The 15,864-nt window shown below is 39.3% G+C and overlaps 1 protein-coding gene across 1 annotated transcript; it reads right to left on the reverse strand.

The window, feature by feature from the left end:
• Positions 1-7: 7 nt before the first annotated feature.
• On the reverse strand, positions 8-7,410 carry Pbp95 (proximal sequence element A Pbp95). Its single transcript, XM_019060130.2, has 2 exons — positions 6,841-7,410; positions 8-5,069 (listed from the first exon to the last, which is right to left on the reverse strand). The coding sequence occupies exons 1-2, from the start codon at positions 6,949-6,951 to the stop codon at positions 2,169-2,171; spliced, it is 3,012 nt and encodes a 1,003-aa protein (XP_018915675.2). The 5' UTR covers positions 6,952-7,410; the 3' UTR covers positions 8-2,168.
• Between the last annotated feature and the right edge of the window lie 8,454 nt (positions 7,411-15,864).

Below are 15,864 nucleotides of genomic sequence, written 5' to 3' on the forward strand. Positions count from 1 at the left end.
CAATGTATTTCATGTTTTATGGTATATTTTTCTTTAATATTCTTTCAAATAAATCCAATGTAACAAAAGTAACAGCATTTGTCTTCTAATATAACATAATTAACAAAAATACTCTTTTTAAAAAAGGAAATTTTACAATACCTGAGTTGATAAAAAAAATGATAAAAAAATGCATGCTCAGGATACTTCGATTTTATGCCTCCTATTTTCGGAATTCGTAACTGAAGTTTCTACTCCTCAGCCTCTTTAGGGAAAATAATAATAGGCAACTTATTTTCTCAGAAAATACCTAAGTTCCTGTAAGTAAAAGGACCAACTTCTACTCTAAACTCCATGAAAGCCAACAAACTATGGGCTGTACTTTTTCACCAAAAATTTTGAAATATTGTAAAATATGCACGCAATTATATCCAGATGATAATTACTGCATTTCAATTAATAGAGGAGAGGGATTGTACTTGTACAATGCAGGTCAAACGTTCACTATCAAAAGAGGTACATTCAAACTTTGATGTTTAAACATATTATGGTTATTATTTCATTGAATACTACTTGAAATTTTTTGACGAAGGCAATCTAAATCAAGTAAAAATTACAGCTAATCCTCAAGAAGGAAGTTTTTTTCTTTCTTTCTTAGAAATAACGTGAATGAATGGATATGCAACATTACGCTGCCTCGTTTATGTTCTTCAACTTATGGCATCAAAATCAAAATATCAAAGCCAATTTCACTACCTCATCCAGTTCTTGAAAGGCAACATGGTGCACTTTACTTAACAGATATGCAAGTATATGTATTACAAAAAATATTGAGTGAGATACAACCTTTTAAGAATAGAATATCTCAAGAGCAATCCTTGAACAAGTGCTTCAAAGCTAGCATAATATTAGAATGTCTCATTTCACAAAATGATTCAAAGGTCAAAATTAGTAAATTTTATCATTTCAGGAATCTCTTCTTAACATGATTCATCAATCATAATTACAAACTCCTCACTCTCCCTAAATTAAGAGTTTCACAGAGGTTTTCAAATAAATGCATACATATTGCATTAGCTACGAAATATGGTGGCTAATTTGAAGCTCTTCGTTGCGTCAATTTAATGAGTTTCACAGATTTCAGATATAAGTTAAGAATTTGAATTTTTGTGAATAATGACTATAATTGTATCGGTTTCTGGTAGAAGAAGGCAAGGACAAAATTTTCGAATTGTGTATTTTTCTGCATTTCTAGCCCTCTGAAAGGTACTTGCCCTTTTTTTAAGAAAATTATGGAAGTCCCACTGGCAGAAGCCTTTGGAACTTAGCCTTGCCTTATATTCTCATGTAAAAAAAAATCCAAGGAGTCTTCATTTTTTTCTTAAAACACACTAAGACTTTAGGAGCTTTCCTGCATTTGAACCCAGTTCTGTAGAGTAGTGTCATTATTTCCGAAAAAGTTGTGATTCTAAAAATAATATACCAAACTTTCAAAACTTAGTTTCATCTTACTTGCTTGAATCAGATGTCCAAAGTTTCCTTTTTATATGTTGGGAAGATCAGTGACTCTACATTATCTATAAATGACGAACAGGAGTGATAAACGCGTTTCTAAACTCTTTTTAAACCTACTTTATTTCCTTAAAATGTCTCAGTTTCCCTTAATTCTTTTGTAAAGTCCGAACTTTAAAAACTAGCATAAAAGGTTACATAAACTTTCCTATGAATAAAATTACTTCAGAATTTTCTAACAGATAAATAGATTGGTAAAATGGTTTAGTGAATTCATGCCTTTCTACCAGAGACCGACTTAGTTGAATTACCCCGTTTGAAAACGAGCCATCTCTTCCGAGCCTTCTTTTCTACCTCTGATAAAAATAACTTTTTTCATTATTCTATAACTCCACTACTGTCAGAGGGAATTGCAAATGGCAGGATTTAAATTGGTCGAAAAAGCTGTGCGAGTAAGTATTTAACAAAATGAAACAGCTTGCTTCTCATATACGGGATTCAATTCATTTCGAAACTAAAGGGAAAAAAACTATAAAGACTGGCAGAAATTCCTGCTTGTGACATTGAGCCTGGTGGGAGTCAATAAATGTCTACCAACGTATTTGTAAATGTAAGATGCCTAACGATGAAAGTGAAATTACTTTCTAGAAGCAATTAGATGACTTTTTGTCTTACAATTAAGTTAAATCTACAGTCTCAACTTGTTCTTCTTTCACTTCTGGATCTGCTATTATTTCTTCATCAACCTTTGGCTGCTTCAATCTTTGACTTCGTCGGGTACCCACGCTAGAGAAATTCTTTCGTTTGGTTCCTGTTTTCATCGTAGTACATCTGACGGCAGCATCATTTTTGGTTTTCGTCTCAGAATCTTTGCTTGAGGTTTGCAAATTTGAATTTCCTGGTGACACTTTTGCTGCCAGATTTTGCTCAATATTCAAACTTGAATCACAGCCAATTAATTCGGGAGGTTTGACGCTATCACAGTTTTTCTGCAGATGAGCGTTTGCTTTTAGCTTTTCTGCTTTCTTATCTAGCTTCAGTTTCTTCCTATAGAGAACTGTATTTTTCTTCGGAATCCTCTTGGGGGGAGCAGGCGGTTCAAATGTTTTTACATAAAAATCTTCAGCATCAGCATCACTATCTTCTCCTGAACCCAAACTAGATTTGTCATTTGCAATTACCACACTTTCTTCAGCTAAATTTTTTATTCCGAATTTCGATGGCCTATGTGCGGACAGGAACATAGGCCAAAACAGCAGGGACGAAAACCGAGAGATCGCTAAGTTATGTGCTTCTAATGGTGACAATTTGTTTGGTAAGTTGTGCATTGGTAGTTTTGACCGCTCGCGGAATTCCTGTTTGCCGATCATTTTCCACAATTTCCGGCGTGCTAACATGTATGTCCGAAGTGAAACCATAGAAGAAGCGCAAGGGGGAATTAGATAATCAAGTTGCGTTTCAACTTTTGCCTTTTCTTCTGACACAGATGGATGACTTGCTTCGTTGGAGAAGTTGCTCCTTGAATGGAGCTGTTGTAAATTGAATCCTGATGATTCAGCAGGAACTGCAATTGGATCGTTATTTTCTGTAACCACAGGCTTTGGCTCCACATAGAATTCTCCTGTATCACCGTAAAGTAAACTGGACATGGAGGCTTGGTTGTAACTTGTCTGAAAGGAGCGTTCGAGGTTAATTGACAAGTGGGCAAATTTTGAGGGATCATAGTCTATTTTCGTTTCTTTGAGCGGATCGAGCTCGGTCACAGCAAAATCATTATCCGCGTCAACTGAAAAATTATTGTAGCTAGTTGCGCCTCCTTCCGCATTATATGATTTAGCAACAAGCATCATAAGTTTGAGCATGGAACTATTGACCACTTGGTTAGAGTCACGAGCCCTGATAAAATTTTCACTGATGTTTTTTGGGAAGCATAGGTTAGCTTTGAAGAGTTTTAAAAGTTGCACAATCACCTCAGCGGCCCCTTCAAGTTTTGTTTCATCAACCACAGTGAGGTTTTTGAAGGAATTTTTGTGTGATTCTGAATATGACTCAGAGAAATAATCAACAAGCTGATTCTCCATCAGAGTGCCTGACTTTCCCTTTCGTCCTCTCTTTTTAATTAGAGACAAATTTTTGGAGACGGCTTTCAAAGTATTTTCATCTTTACCATTGGCAAAATACTGTTTGAACCATTGTTTTTCATATGTGTGTAGAGGTCTGTACTTAACATTTCTCTTTATAATATCTAAATTGAAATTATATTTATTTTTCAGTCTTTTATAGCGCAGCCTACACTGCGTCCTATCGCGAGACAAATGCTTAGAGATCTGAGACCACTTTTTGTCACCATACTTATTAAACAACTCAATCAGCTGTTGGTCTTCTTCTATTGTCCAACTACCTGATCTGGAGTCGTTCATTTTGGCCTTATACCGTTCCCGAATTTGAGCTGCGCTACGATTGCCCAAAATGCTAGCAATTTTTTTGAAATTTTTTCCGTATAGAGAGACACCAACACACAATCCAAAGTCTTCGCTCCGTGTGAAATGGCCTTTTTTCAGCTGGGGGTTTAAAGAGTATTTCCATCGATTAAACAGTTGTCGTAGAGATCTATGCTCAAAGTAGTATAAGACTTTGGTCCATGGAATGTATGATCCTATTCGACACTGTTCAATAATGTCAGTTAATAATTTATCCTCTTCTTCTGTCCATTTTCCGAGTTTATTGATAGGAGCTAGCCTCCGTTTGTACTGCATGAAACACTGATACCCTGAACGTCCTGTATCTAATTCCTTAGCGATTTCATCCCAATCTTGGTAATTATTCTTTTCTGCAGCTTTCTTTAGCTTGTTATCTTCTTCCTTTGACCATGGTCGTTTGAGAATAGATGGCTTGGCATATAAGCGCCACATGCGTTTACATTCTTCTGCCGAATGACGATCACGAAAATTGATGGTTGCAATTTTGTTCCAATCAAAATCTTCATCCTCATGTTCCAAAATTTCCACAAAAGGAGCTTTGTCCGATGAATTTGAAGCTTTGATGCGGTCTTTCCTCCTCATCCAAGGATCTTCGCTTGAATCATATGATCGCTTTATGGTCCCATTCTTTATCTCTTTTCCAACAGCATTTTCAAGCATCAGAATTTCGTTGGTACTCCAGAATGTGGTTGTGGGTAAATCATGGTAGATGAACTCATCATTCTCAAGTTTTAAACGGTAATCCTCGTTTACTGGGAAAGGCTGCAAGTCAAGCGTTTTGAAATACGGCATTCCAAAACAACTGACACTATTCTTGTTGTAGCTTACCTTATCAACTTCTATCAGCTTTTGAATCTCCATTAACTCCCCATTAATTTCCGCTTCCCTAACGTCAATTTCTTCAAGCTTCTGAACAATTAGACGTTCTAAAGAAAATGAGAGTTGATCTAGATTGGTTAGAACATCCGTCATTTTTGAATGAGATGAAGTTTTCGGCGGATGAGAAGAGGACCCAGACCTTTGCCCTGGAGCGAGAGAACTAACTTCCTCGCCATCTGATTCTTCGTCTGATTCAACATCAGGGATCGAATTCAAAATCTGCAACAAAAAACAAAAGAATGAATTTTTTCATTTTCAGAGAGAAATCTTACTTTCCATTCCTTTTTGAAAAACACTCACTAAATACTAGTAGCTCCAAGGATGGTACGAACTGTTACTTGGCACTCATCTCAGCTCAAAATATGAAAAAGCAGGGGTGTTAAAAAAAGTTACCCGTCTGTTTTTTGTAATGCATGAAAGACTTTTGATGAATGTGAGAAAGTATTCTAGTATGAATCAGCCAAAAATTACAACAATCGAGAGCCTAAAAATGTAGTAAAAAATTATCTGATTAAGCAGATTTTAAGTGATTAGTAAAGGACAAAGATATGAAAAAAAAAAAAATTCCATTGAGGTGAAAAACTATGAATGCATTCTTAGCATTTAATGTGATGTAATTTTATCCCAAAATATCAGTACAATTCCTTCTTCATTTCCCATTCCCGTATATGGCATTACTATGGTAAATAGAATTCACAATGTTTCAAAAAGAAACTGCTACAGACAGAGACGTGATGACAATTTGAAATTATGAAACATTTTTTTGTTATCATAGTATAATTTTGATGAACTTAAGAGCACACATATCAATGGTGAAACTACCAGACTACGTATCTCCGTTTGCGACATTGTCGACTTCCTGTTACACTTTATTTTTTACATAGAAAACCACTCAACGTCAATTTTTTAAAACTTCCACAATCTTTCTTCTCCTTACAAAGAAAACTCTGTAAAAACACCAAGGAGCAAAATTGATTTGTTCTCCATCAAATGGGAGCAGAGATTTTTAAATACCGCAAACAAGATACAGGTACTGGTAGTATCACCGTCGATATTCCTTAGTAACCCAAATCAATTAATATTTGATGGTTTTGAGCCACTCTTTCCTATCAAAAGAAAGGCATTCTCTATTATGCAAGGAAAATAGAGAAGCGCCCAGTTTTATGTGGAAAAATGTGATGGCTGCCTCAAAAAATGTGAAGGGAAAGTAGTGTAGGTAATGTGGACACTTGGACAGTGATACCTATGAAAGCAAAGAACTTTCTGCACCCATTATTTCAGACCAGCTGAAAGAGTAAAAGTGTACCTGCCTTGCAGAGGACCTACGTTTTTGCTACATTTCTTAGCTGGCTCTCATGGGGTTTGTTGAACAGTTTCTATTTCCTTTGGTTTAAATGGTAAAACAGACTGATTCAGAGGCTACAACCTTCTGATAATACTTGAAATATCGAATTTAAATACCTAGTGTCAATGAAGCGATGAAGCAAACTCAAGTCCAAATTCAGTATAGATTTTATTTTGTCAGCTTGTTACTATTAGATCATTAATAAATAAAAAATAAATTGAATCCTCATCAAACGAAAGAAATTTCGATTCTAAGAAACCCTTGAATGCATTCCACCACCCTCATAAGAGTACACTGAGCTCTTGTCCATTTACCTACATTGAAACAAATAGGCAGCGATAAATATCGAATGACTTGCACACTAAATCATATTGTGAAGATATTTCATCTTCTGACACACTTTGCAAGATAGCTGAAATTAGACGGGAGCTCTGACGGCAAGTTTTCTTATGATCTATCACTTCATGCTTGTACGCAGGAGAGAATTCAGTTGATGAAAATAAATGGTGCAAAGATTAAACCTCACTCGCTCAAAATTAAACTGAAATTTACTTTTGAGTAGGTGAGCTATTAGCTTTTGTTCTGCTCATTTCACAAGTTTTTGTTCGGTTTAGATTTAGATTTAAACTTTCTGACATATCTCACCTGCAACAATTTTCCGCTTCTGTTAGTTAATTGAGGTACGACCACGGTGCCATGCTGTCTGGAAGTGCTTGGCTCATCTGTGCCAGGAAAAACTAGATACTGGTCTGCCATCGTGGAATCAACTAGTTCTAACTTCAAGGAGGCGATCGAGTAATGCGATGTGCTGTATGATGATGCAATGCCAAAACAGTACTGTTCCTTCAAACAACATCTTACCCAGCAGAAGCAGGGAAAGATATGGATGCTATAGGAAGATTTGGAGATACCTGCAAGTTAGGCATAAGCTATATGAGTTCACAAAAAGGTGGGAAGAACTTAGGGGTTTCAACAATACAGTATAAGTTAGTTCAAAGACAATTTTGATTAAAAGCTTAGTTATTCCAAAAATAATCGAAAACCCAAGATACCGCAAGGCATGATTTCACATTGACTGATCACAGAAAGTCGATGTAATGACACGAAGAATTAGAGAAATGCAAAATTAGGAATTCCACAATCGAATTTTCACGTTTTTTAATGTATGTTCATTGTAAGTTGTTGTGTATGTTGTGATAACATAACCTACAAACTCAGCAGTCAGCACAGAGAAAATGTTTTTGAAACGTGCAGTGAACAAGATCAGGACCGGAAGCGGAAACGCTCAAGCTTTCGCGGTACAGTACGTACAAACTACAAAATATTAGTTTCCGGTTTTAGAACTGAGATAGGTAAGTTCAACTTGGGTGGTTCAACAAGGGTTCGGCGATTATTTAAAGCGGGATGGAAGTGGGTAATCACTACCACTTCAGGCAGAATGGTTTGAACAAAAATGTGTCGAAACTTCTCGGGATGCATTCGGAGGGCCAAATAACGCCTTTCAACAAAAATACCTATATACTTCGATTATGAAATTATTCTCTCTCACCTCTCTTTCTCACCCCCCCCCCCCCCCCCCACATACACACATCAGTTTTCGAAATGTTGTTCTCTGCAACATACATTTATTCCCCATGCTATACTGCCGTGAAAGCGAAGAGAGCAGCAAGTGCAAAAATGAAGTTTTGAGAATACGGGCTAGACGCTGCTGACCAGGGCCGGATTAAGGGGGTGGCCATATGGGCCACGGCCCATGACGGCAAAATTAGGGGGCGGCAAATTTTGCAATTTTTTTAAATGCAGGTACAACAAAATCGGATTCAGAAAAAAATTACAAACAAGAAAAGGTGACAAAATCTCTTATTTCCTGAGAGTTCATTAACTTCTAATTTTGTCGTATTTCAGTGATTCAAAAGACTGCGCACCTTTAATTAGTTGAGTTAAGAGAGGAACCAAACACGTAAGTTGGCCTGGAGCGGCGCGGCGCAAAGAGAAATGATGACGAGGACTTGAGATGAAAAGGAGAAGCCCTCGACGCGGCGGTTGGCATCGGCATGTAACACATATTAGCGCCTACGAGACTGCATGAATACTTCTCGCATTGCGTCAAACACAGTACGCTCAACAGCGGTCGGCGCGGCGTGAAACGCACAGTGCCTACAAGACTACATGAATACTTCACGCATTGCGCCAAACACAGTGTGGTCAGCGCGGCACGGCGGCGGAAGTTAAGATTATTAAACCACATTTATGTTTGTTCTTTCTTAATTTTTTTTTAGTTCATTTCTCACAAATGAAAGGCCTTATTGTCACCACAGAGATAGGTTTACGGAACTGAACTTTCGCGCGAAGTTCCGTGAACGTTTGCTAGTAGTGTTGACAGGGCTTACGCAAAAAATGTGTTCAACACGAGTGAACGCGTCTTACGTACCCCTCTCCCTCCGGCACGTTCACTTGATGGTTTTTATTAATGTTTCAAAATGAATGAGAAGAGGGCGGCAAAATACAGGCGGCCCATGGGCGGCAAGTAGGTAAATCCGGCCATGCTGGTGACCGAAAAATTTTATTGAAAGGAGCCTCCTTGTTTTGTCAAATTGCCACTAATCATCCGAAAGACTCCTAGAAATCGTTTAGATGATTAAAAATCGACCGATTTTATTTCAATCACATGATAAGGTACCTCGTTATAACCTATTTATAAACCTACCTATTTTTCATTTTCATGCTAGGTTATTGTCAGGCAAGACAGCCGTAAGTGCTATCTTCTGCATAATTTCGTAGTGGCGCCTTGGACACACAACAAACGCATTATCGGGTTAGAAATTGGCAAAAGAGGACGGCATTTTACTTGAAATCACTGTTTTCATTGGCTCTCTGGAGGATTATTATCACTTACTGCTGCCTTGCCTGAAACTACGTCATTTTTTGCGCACTTACAGCTTTCTCATGTGTCTCGTTTTGGTACAAGTAAGATGAAATGTGCTGCTTTAGCTATTTCAGTGATTCCATCTGAAAGAGATTAGACGAATTTGAAGGAAACTCGATTTCGAAAATTTGACACTTACTGCCCTCTTCGTTATCACGGCAGAATAGTCGGACGGTCAGACGGTCTCGGTCAACGGATGTTTTGTCGACTTGATAACTTTTTTTAGAGTCGCAATTTATTAAACATTATTAATTTTTGGTCTTTCAGCCGTATGAAGATTGGGTTCGAATTTGGGTTCAAGCACTTTTACCCTTTACCAATGAACAGTCATTAACGTATGAGAGACTCAGCAGTGCTCTCGAAGAAATGAATTCGCCTTCAACGTAAAGCATGATATTTTGATACCACTATTCAAACGTGAGAGCTCTTTGTTGCCTATCCCCTCAAATGAAGGCGGCATGGTTTGCTGTAAGAATTCATTAGATCACAATGTCATCATTGCCTATTCGATGTGTAAGATTTCTTCGTTCCCGCGCAATTAACTCTACTGTTTCACTAACTTCGACGTAAGCACCTAAACTTCGATGGCGATGTAACTTCTTTTAATTAAATAGCTCGCTTATAATGTGATGTTTAGCGAAAGGGAATTAACTTTCTTGATGAAGAAAGCGTCTGGTTGACAAAGTAAACTGTTCATTCTCCATGAGAAGAATTTTAGCATTCTCATGACCTAATTGGTATGACTTGTGCTGCTTATTTTTTCGTTTTTTTTTTTCGTTTTTTTTTTTGTTTTTTTTTGGTAATAAATGGCATTCGGTCAAAAAATGATTGAGATACGTCCACTTAATCAAAAGACGAGGGATTCGTGTGTATAACTTGATATTTTCTAAAAATTGTGATGTGCGTGATGTAAAATTGAGGGTTTTTTTAAATTTAAATGGGTCTGTTGCATGCAAGAGGTATACAATACAGCCAACTGAATATACTTGCTGAGAGATGATTCTCGCAAGAATCACGTCGGGCACATCAAAAAAGTCTGAAATCCACTCCTTGGTGTGCAATCAGCGTAGTTTGTAACATCACGGGAAGAAATGGATTGCTGATTCAGCAATTAAATTGTTGAAAGATGTGTCCGACATGTTCCAAATGTACATTTTACAATGGTGGAAAGCTAATATACTCACGGGGGTAGTTAAATTATCATTTTTCTATTGTAAAATGAACATTGAAACATGTCGGAAATTTTTTTAACTACAAGATTGTTGAATCAGCAATTAAATTTTTTTCTGTGCACGCTTTTTCAAATTTACCGCGTATGCGGGCAGTTTTTCTTGGCGGCCGGTAGTCGGGTTTGCCCGGAGAGAGAGATTTCAATCGGTTCAAGCTCTTGTTTTTGCAAAATAAAGAAAGAAAATGTAAACAAACGCTTGAAAACAATTGAAATCATACAACAGAAAAAGATGGTGAAATCGTTTCTTTTTTTCTTACTCCTCTTCCTGTGCAAATCTTGCAGGTGGTGACTGAAAAAATCTGCTCTCAGACGCGGGAAACTTTAAGAAACGTGTTACCAACTACACAGATTACGCGCTAAGGAATGAACTTCAGACTTTTTTGACGCATGACACTGGAAAAAACGTCGCTTGGATTTAGAGTCCAGACTCTTAAAAACATTGACAAGAAAAAATACTCTTGATTCAATCGGATTTTTGCTTAAATCAAGAACTTAGCATCTTAATTTAATCCGACTTCCTTTTGATTCAAGCAAAAATTCGATTGAATCAAGAGTATTTTTTCTTGTCATTGTTTTCGAGAGCCTGGGCTCTAGATCCAAGCGCATTTTTCTTCCAGTGGATTTTTGTGGGATTTTTCCTGCAGCGAATGTAATTATTTGGCTCTATCTCTTGCGTGAAATAGGCCCATTTCGCAATTTTCCAACCAAACCAATTTAATGAAATTTCGATACAATTTCCTGAAATTTTGCATCTCTGACCAAGCCTCGGGGATGATCGGCGCGTATGCGTAGTGCGTCTTCGGCCAGACGACACTTGGCACATACGCATCCGGCAAAACGAATATTTGAAAGGAGAAAAAAGTGAAAATGTCTCCGATGACTTTTACGCCCGCCCCCTCTCCCTCGGAGCCACGCTGCCCGCCCCGGTTGCGACACTCTCGCTGAGTCCTTGGATTTTTTGAAAGCTGGACTCAACTTTCTGTGCAATTTAGCAACCCGCAAAGCTACATTATTGACGGCTTTGCCGCGGCGAAAAAATGGATTGGTTAAGTAAATTAAAACCGGTCCCCCCGGCGGTATGCCCCCTTCCCGGCCCCACGGCCCTGACCCCCGACCATCGCCGCTCGCAAAACCGGATGTCCCCGCCGGTGTTGTCCCTCCCGCCACGAGAAACTCCCCAACTTTCTTCGGCTTCCATGTGTCACTTTCAACAGTTGGCAACAAGGGTCCCCGCCTCAAAACTCGCCGTTGTCGAAGAGCGTGTTGAAGAATATTCATCTCACGAGAAATTGATGATTTTTTGGCCCGATCTGGCAAATAATCTCCCGTCCCGACCAGCGGCCAGTCCAGTCTGAAAGTTAGAGACGAGCGTTTCTCGAGATGGACGAATTTTTCCACAAACTCTCCACTTAGCGGCAAAAGGGCAAAGGGCGTCGTCAGAGATGATGCTTCAGCTTCATCTCACGAACAAAGTTGATGGAAGTCATCAGATTCACTGATTTTGTAAGTTCAAGGGCATTATGACTCATAGCTGTTTCTTAAACTTCAGAACTTCGGCAAGTATTTCATTTCATGTCGCGTAAGTGGGCATAAAAACCAACAGCACGAACTTGAAAACGATCCTGAGTTCATAATTTTCTGACGAACTTCAACAAAGCTTATTCTGGATTATGATAGTGATGTCTAACTCCAATATTCAAAGAACTCCAGCAATTGTCATCAATTGCCGGGAATAGGAGAAAAGTATTTTCAACTATTCTTTCCTTAAAAGGACACATATTTCTCAGGTCAGCGCTTCAAATATCCATTTTTCCAACCGTACCTCACTCTCAAATTTAAAATCTCAATATAAAATCATAAGAGTGACGCGCAACCCATAACGCCTAAGGCGCGAAGCGCTTCGGGGGTTGGACTGCAAAGCGGTCAGGGGGCGTACCCTCTAGTTTTTATCATAACCTTGCCATTTTATGGAGGCCATACAAACGTTAGCTTACAATACACCTTGCGGCGATACAGCAATTTGAAATTGCAGACGAGCTACAAAAAGCGTCAAAGCCACTTCTTCGCGTGTGTCAACCGAATGAGCGTGACATTACCAGCGATACCACTATTCGAGCATGAAGGAGCCCATTTTGCCTACACTAAAAATTGAAGGCGAACTGACATGGCGTTAAAGTCACATCTCCCCATTAGGTAAAAAGGTATTCACAAGAACTCGTGTTGCTTACACCTGTAATTTCAACCATTCTCTCCTTAAATACAAACATTTCTAAATTTAGCGCATCTAATATTCATGTTTTCAATCGCATTTGAATTTAACATATTCGCTTTGCCAATTTTTAAAGGTGAAACGTATAAACGTAATCCACTTCGCGGATTTTTGCGAAAAAAGAGGAGAGCTGTTGAGGCAAGGAAGGACGTTCCCTCATGTTACTGAGAACTTACATACCATCAGGGCCAGATTAAGGGGGTGGCCACATGGGCCGCGGCCCATGGCGGCAAATCTATAGGGGGCGGCAAATTTTGCAATTGTTTTAAATGTAGGTATGAAAAAAATTCGGATTTAGAAAAGAAAATTACAAACGAGAAAAGGCGACAAAATCTCTAATTTTCTGAGAGTATTGTAATTTCTACTTTTGTCGTCTTCCAGTGACACAAGAGACAGCACCTTTAAATAGTCGAGTTAAGGGAGAAACCAAACACGCAATTTGAACTGGAACGGCGCGACTTACCTAGAGAGAAATGATGACGAGGACTTGAGATGAAAAGAAGAAGCCCTCGGCGCGGCGATAGGCATGTAACACATATTAGCGCCTACAAGACTGCACGAATACTTCACGCTTTGCATCAAACACAGTGCGGCCATTGCGGACAGCGTGAAACGGATAGCACCTACAAGAATGCATGAATACCTCACGCATTGCGGCAAACACAGTGCGATCAGCGTGAGACGCATAGCGTCTACAAGACTGCGTGAATACTTCACGCATTGCGCCTAACACAGTGCGGTCTGCGAAGCGCGGCGGCGGAAGTTAAAATCATTAATCCACATTTATGTTTGTTCTTTCATAATTTTTTTGTTCATTTCTTATGAATGGAAGGCCTTGTCCACACAGAGATAGGTTCACGAAACTTAACTTTCGCGCAAAGTTCCGTGAACTTTTGCTAGTAGCGTTGACAGGGCTTTCCGAAAAAATGTGTTCAACACCAGTAAAAGCGTCTTATGCACCCCTCCCCCGCTGGCGCGTTCATTTGATGGTTATCATTGATGTTTCAAAACGAATCAGAAGGGGGCGGCAAAATACTAGCGGCCCATGGGCGGCAAGAGGTTAAATCCGGCCCTGGATACCATTATTCGTAAGTGCAGAGGACTGATTATGCCTACCGTAGAAAATGAGGATCACTTTTTTTTTTTTTTTATTCAAAAAGTCCATACTTGCGCAAATCTCGCATTCAACATCGTCTTTAACGGTTCCGCTGTTAGTATCTCCCATTTTTGGTTGCGGGTATTTGGCACGCCGCGACATTCTCGCAACTATGGTGTATTGGTTTTATTTCATTATTGTCATCCCATGATTCTGAGTTGCTCAAACGGACCCTGTGATCTTTTGTTATCGCCATCAGTACGTGAAGAAAACCGATTTTGCCTAATCTGGCATATAAAGGGGTAATGCTTTGATACAAGGAATAATACCCCCAAAAATGCGAAATGCTGCTGTATCATCCGCTTTTTCGATCCCGGAGTCAGTAAATAATATTTCTCTGTACCCGCCTCATACAACACCATTCTATACCAACACCTATCTCACGTTTTTGAGTCATTCTGACGCACCCTGTTACCACTATTCGTGCGTGTAGAGGACAGATATTGCCTATCTCTAGAAATGAAGGGGAACTCGATTGACTCAAGAAATCATCACCGTCATTCATGCGCACTGATGTAATCAGCATCCTCTTACGGATTCTGTGCCAAATTAACTTTTGTTTGAGGGTGCTTCGCAGGTCAGACCCGAGATAACCATTTTGCTGGCGCCTTTCCATGTTTCGCACTCTTCGCGACGCACCCTCTCACCTGGTTACGGCACACCGAAAGTGTGGCGAGCCGGACATTTAATCGACGGATGTTTCCTCCTCTCTCTTCACGACTTTCTTTCTCCTCTCCGTTGCGAGGGAGAGTGATCGCTTATCGATATTTCTACATTCGAGGCTATGGTAAAGAATCGATATTAAAGTGTTACCCTGCATATCGATCCTTTTTCATAGGTTTAAATGCCGAATCAATCGATGTATCGCAAAACACGTTGCCCGCCGAGGACAATACTGCGCCTCCAAGAGACCCGACACGTAGGTGTCCCACGCCGCGATTCACCCCGCGCCGGGCCGCCACCATCACGCACGTGCGCTAAATACGTGCGCGCGATTATGTACGCGCGCTCCACGCCGTCCGATCCAATCGGAATCCATAAATTTCAGCAAAGGCTTTCGTCGATAGTGGCCGGGCGAGGGGAGGAGGGCGGTAGAAAAAAATTGCCACCTCCAAAACGGGTGCGACGGCGGGAGGTTAGAAAGCAAACGGAATCCGTAGCTGCCGATTTGGTCTAAAAAAGCCCCCCTGGCCCCTTCCGACGAGGACGCAAAAATTGAAAAAATTTCAACAATCTGCCGTGGAAGTCGTGGAAACAATATCCGCGGCTAAATTTGGAGACCACATACCACCACATAATTAAGGCGTTTCAAAGTTTTCGATTCTATTGCATCTTCACGAGGAAAACGAGGGAACTGTATTTTGTAAAATCAAACATTCTTGGCAAAAACGACGTGCAGTGCTGCTGATTGTGTAATTACGAATGTGAGTTGCATCGAACCAAACTAACAGACAAACAACACTCATTCTGATTTTTTCAGAAGTTCTAACAAAATAAAGAGCTCAATTCTTAGTGAGACATACGTGTTTCTTTGATCCCATATCACATCAATGACATTTTAAAATTTCCACAAAAAATGATTTTTTTTAAAAAAATTCTAAAACAGGTTTATTTTAGTGAAATATCGACTAAAAATTGTTTTTAAAATCACAAAAATTCTTAAATTGCCTCAAATTCTTACAAACTTTTTTTTTATGTTATTCATCATGATTTCATTCTTATGTTATTTTATTTTTCTTTTTAAGTTTAAAACAAATCACTTGGTCTGTCGATGTTACAAAAAGAGAGGCTTTTTTCATAACCTACTCTGTATTAAAAGAGTAACGCATAATGCCCAAAGTGTAAAGCATTTCGGGGGGTCGGATCGCGAAGCGATCAGGGGAAGTACACCCTAGTTGAAGGGGGAAAAACTATTTCTTAAGTGTTTATTTCAAACTTTTATTTACCAAGTCTTTCGATAAAATTTCAAAATAATTTAAAATCCACCTGGCAATCATACTCCAATTTTTTTCAGGTCCGGCGAGTGGGGCGGTCGATCGGATCTCCCGACCGCCCAAACGGAGAATTTGACTGGAAACCGAAACTTA

The sequence above is a fragment of the Bemisia tabaci genome, chromosome 1 (genome assembly GCF_918797505.1).
Source record: "Bemisia tabaci chromosome 1, PGI_BMITA_v3".
Classification (NCBI taxonomy): domain Eukaryota; kingdom Metazoa; phylum Arthropoda; class Insecta; order Hemiptera; family Aleyrodidae; genus Bemisia; species Bemisia tabaci.

Coding starts and splice junctions, on each gene's coding strand:
- Pbp95 (XM_019060130.2), bottom strand. CDS start 6,951: ATGGCAGACCAGTATCTAGTTTTTCCTGGCACAGATGAGCCAAGCACT. Junction 5,070..6,840: donor GAAGCGGAAAATTGTTGCAG/GTGAGATATGTC, acceptor TTTTTGTTGCAG/ATTTTGAATTCGATCCCTGA.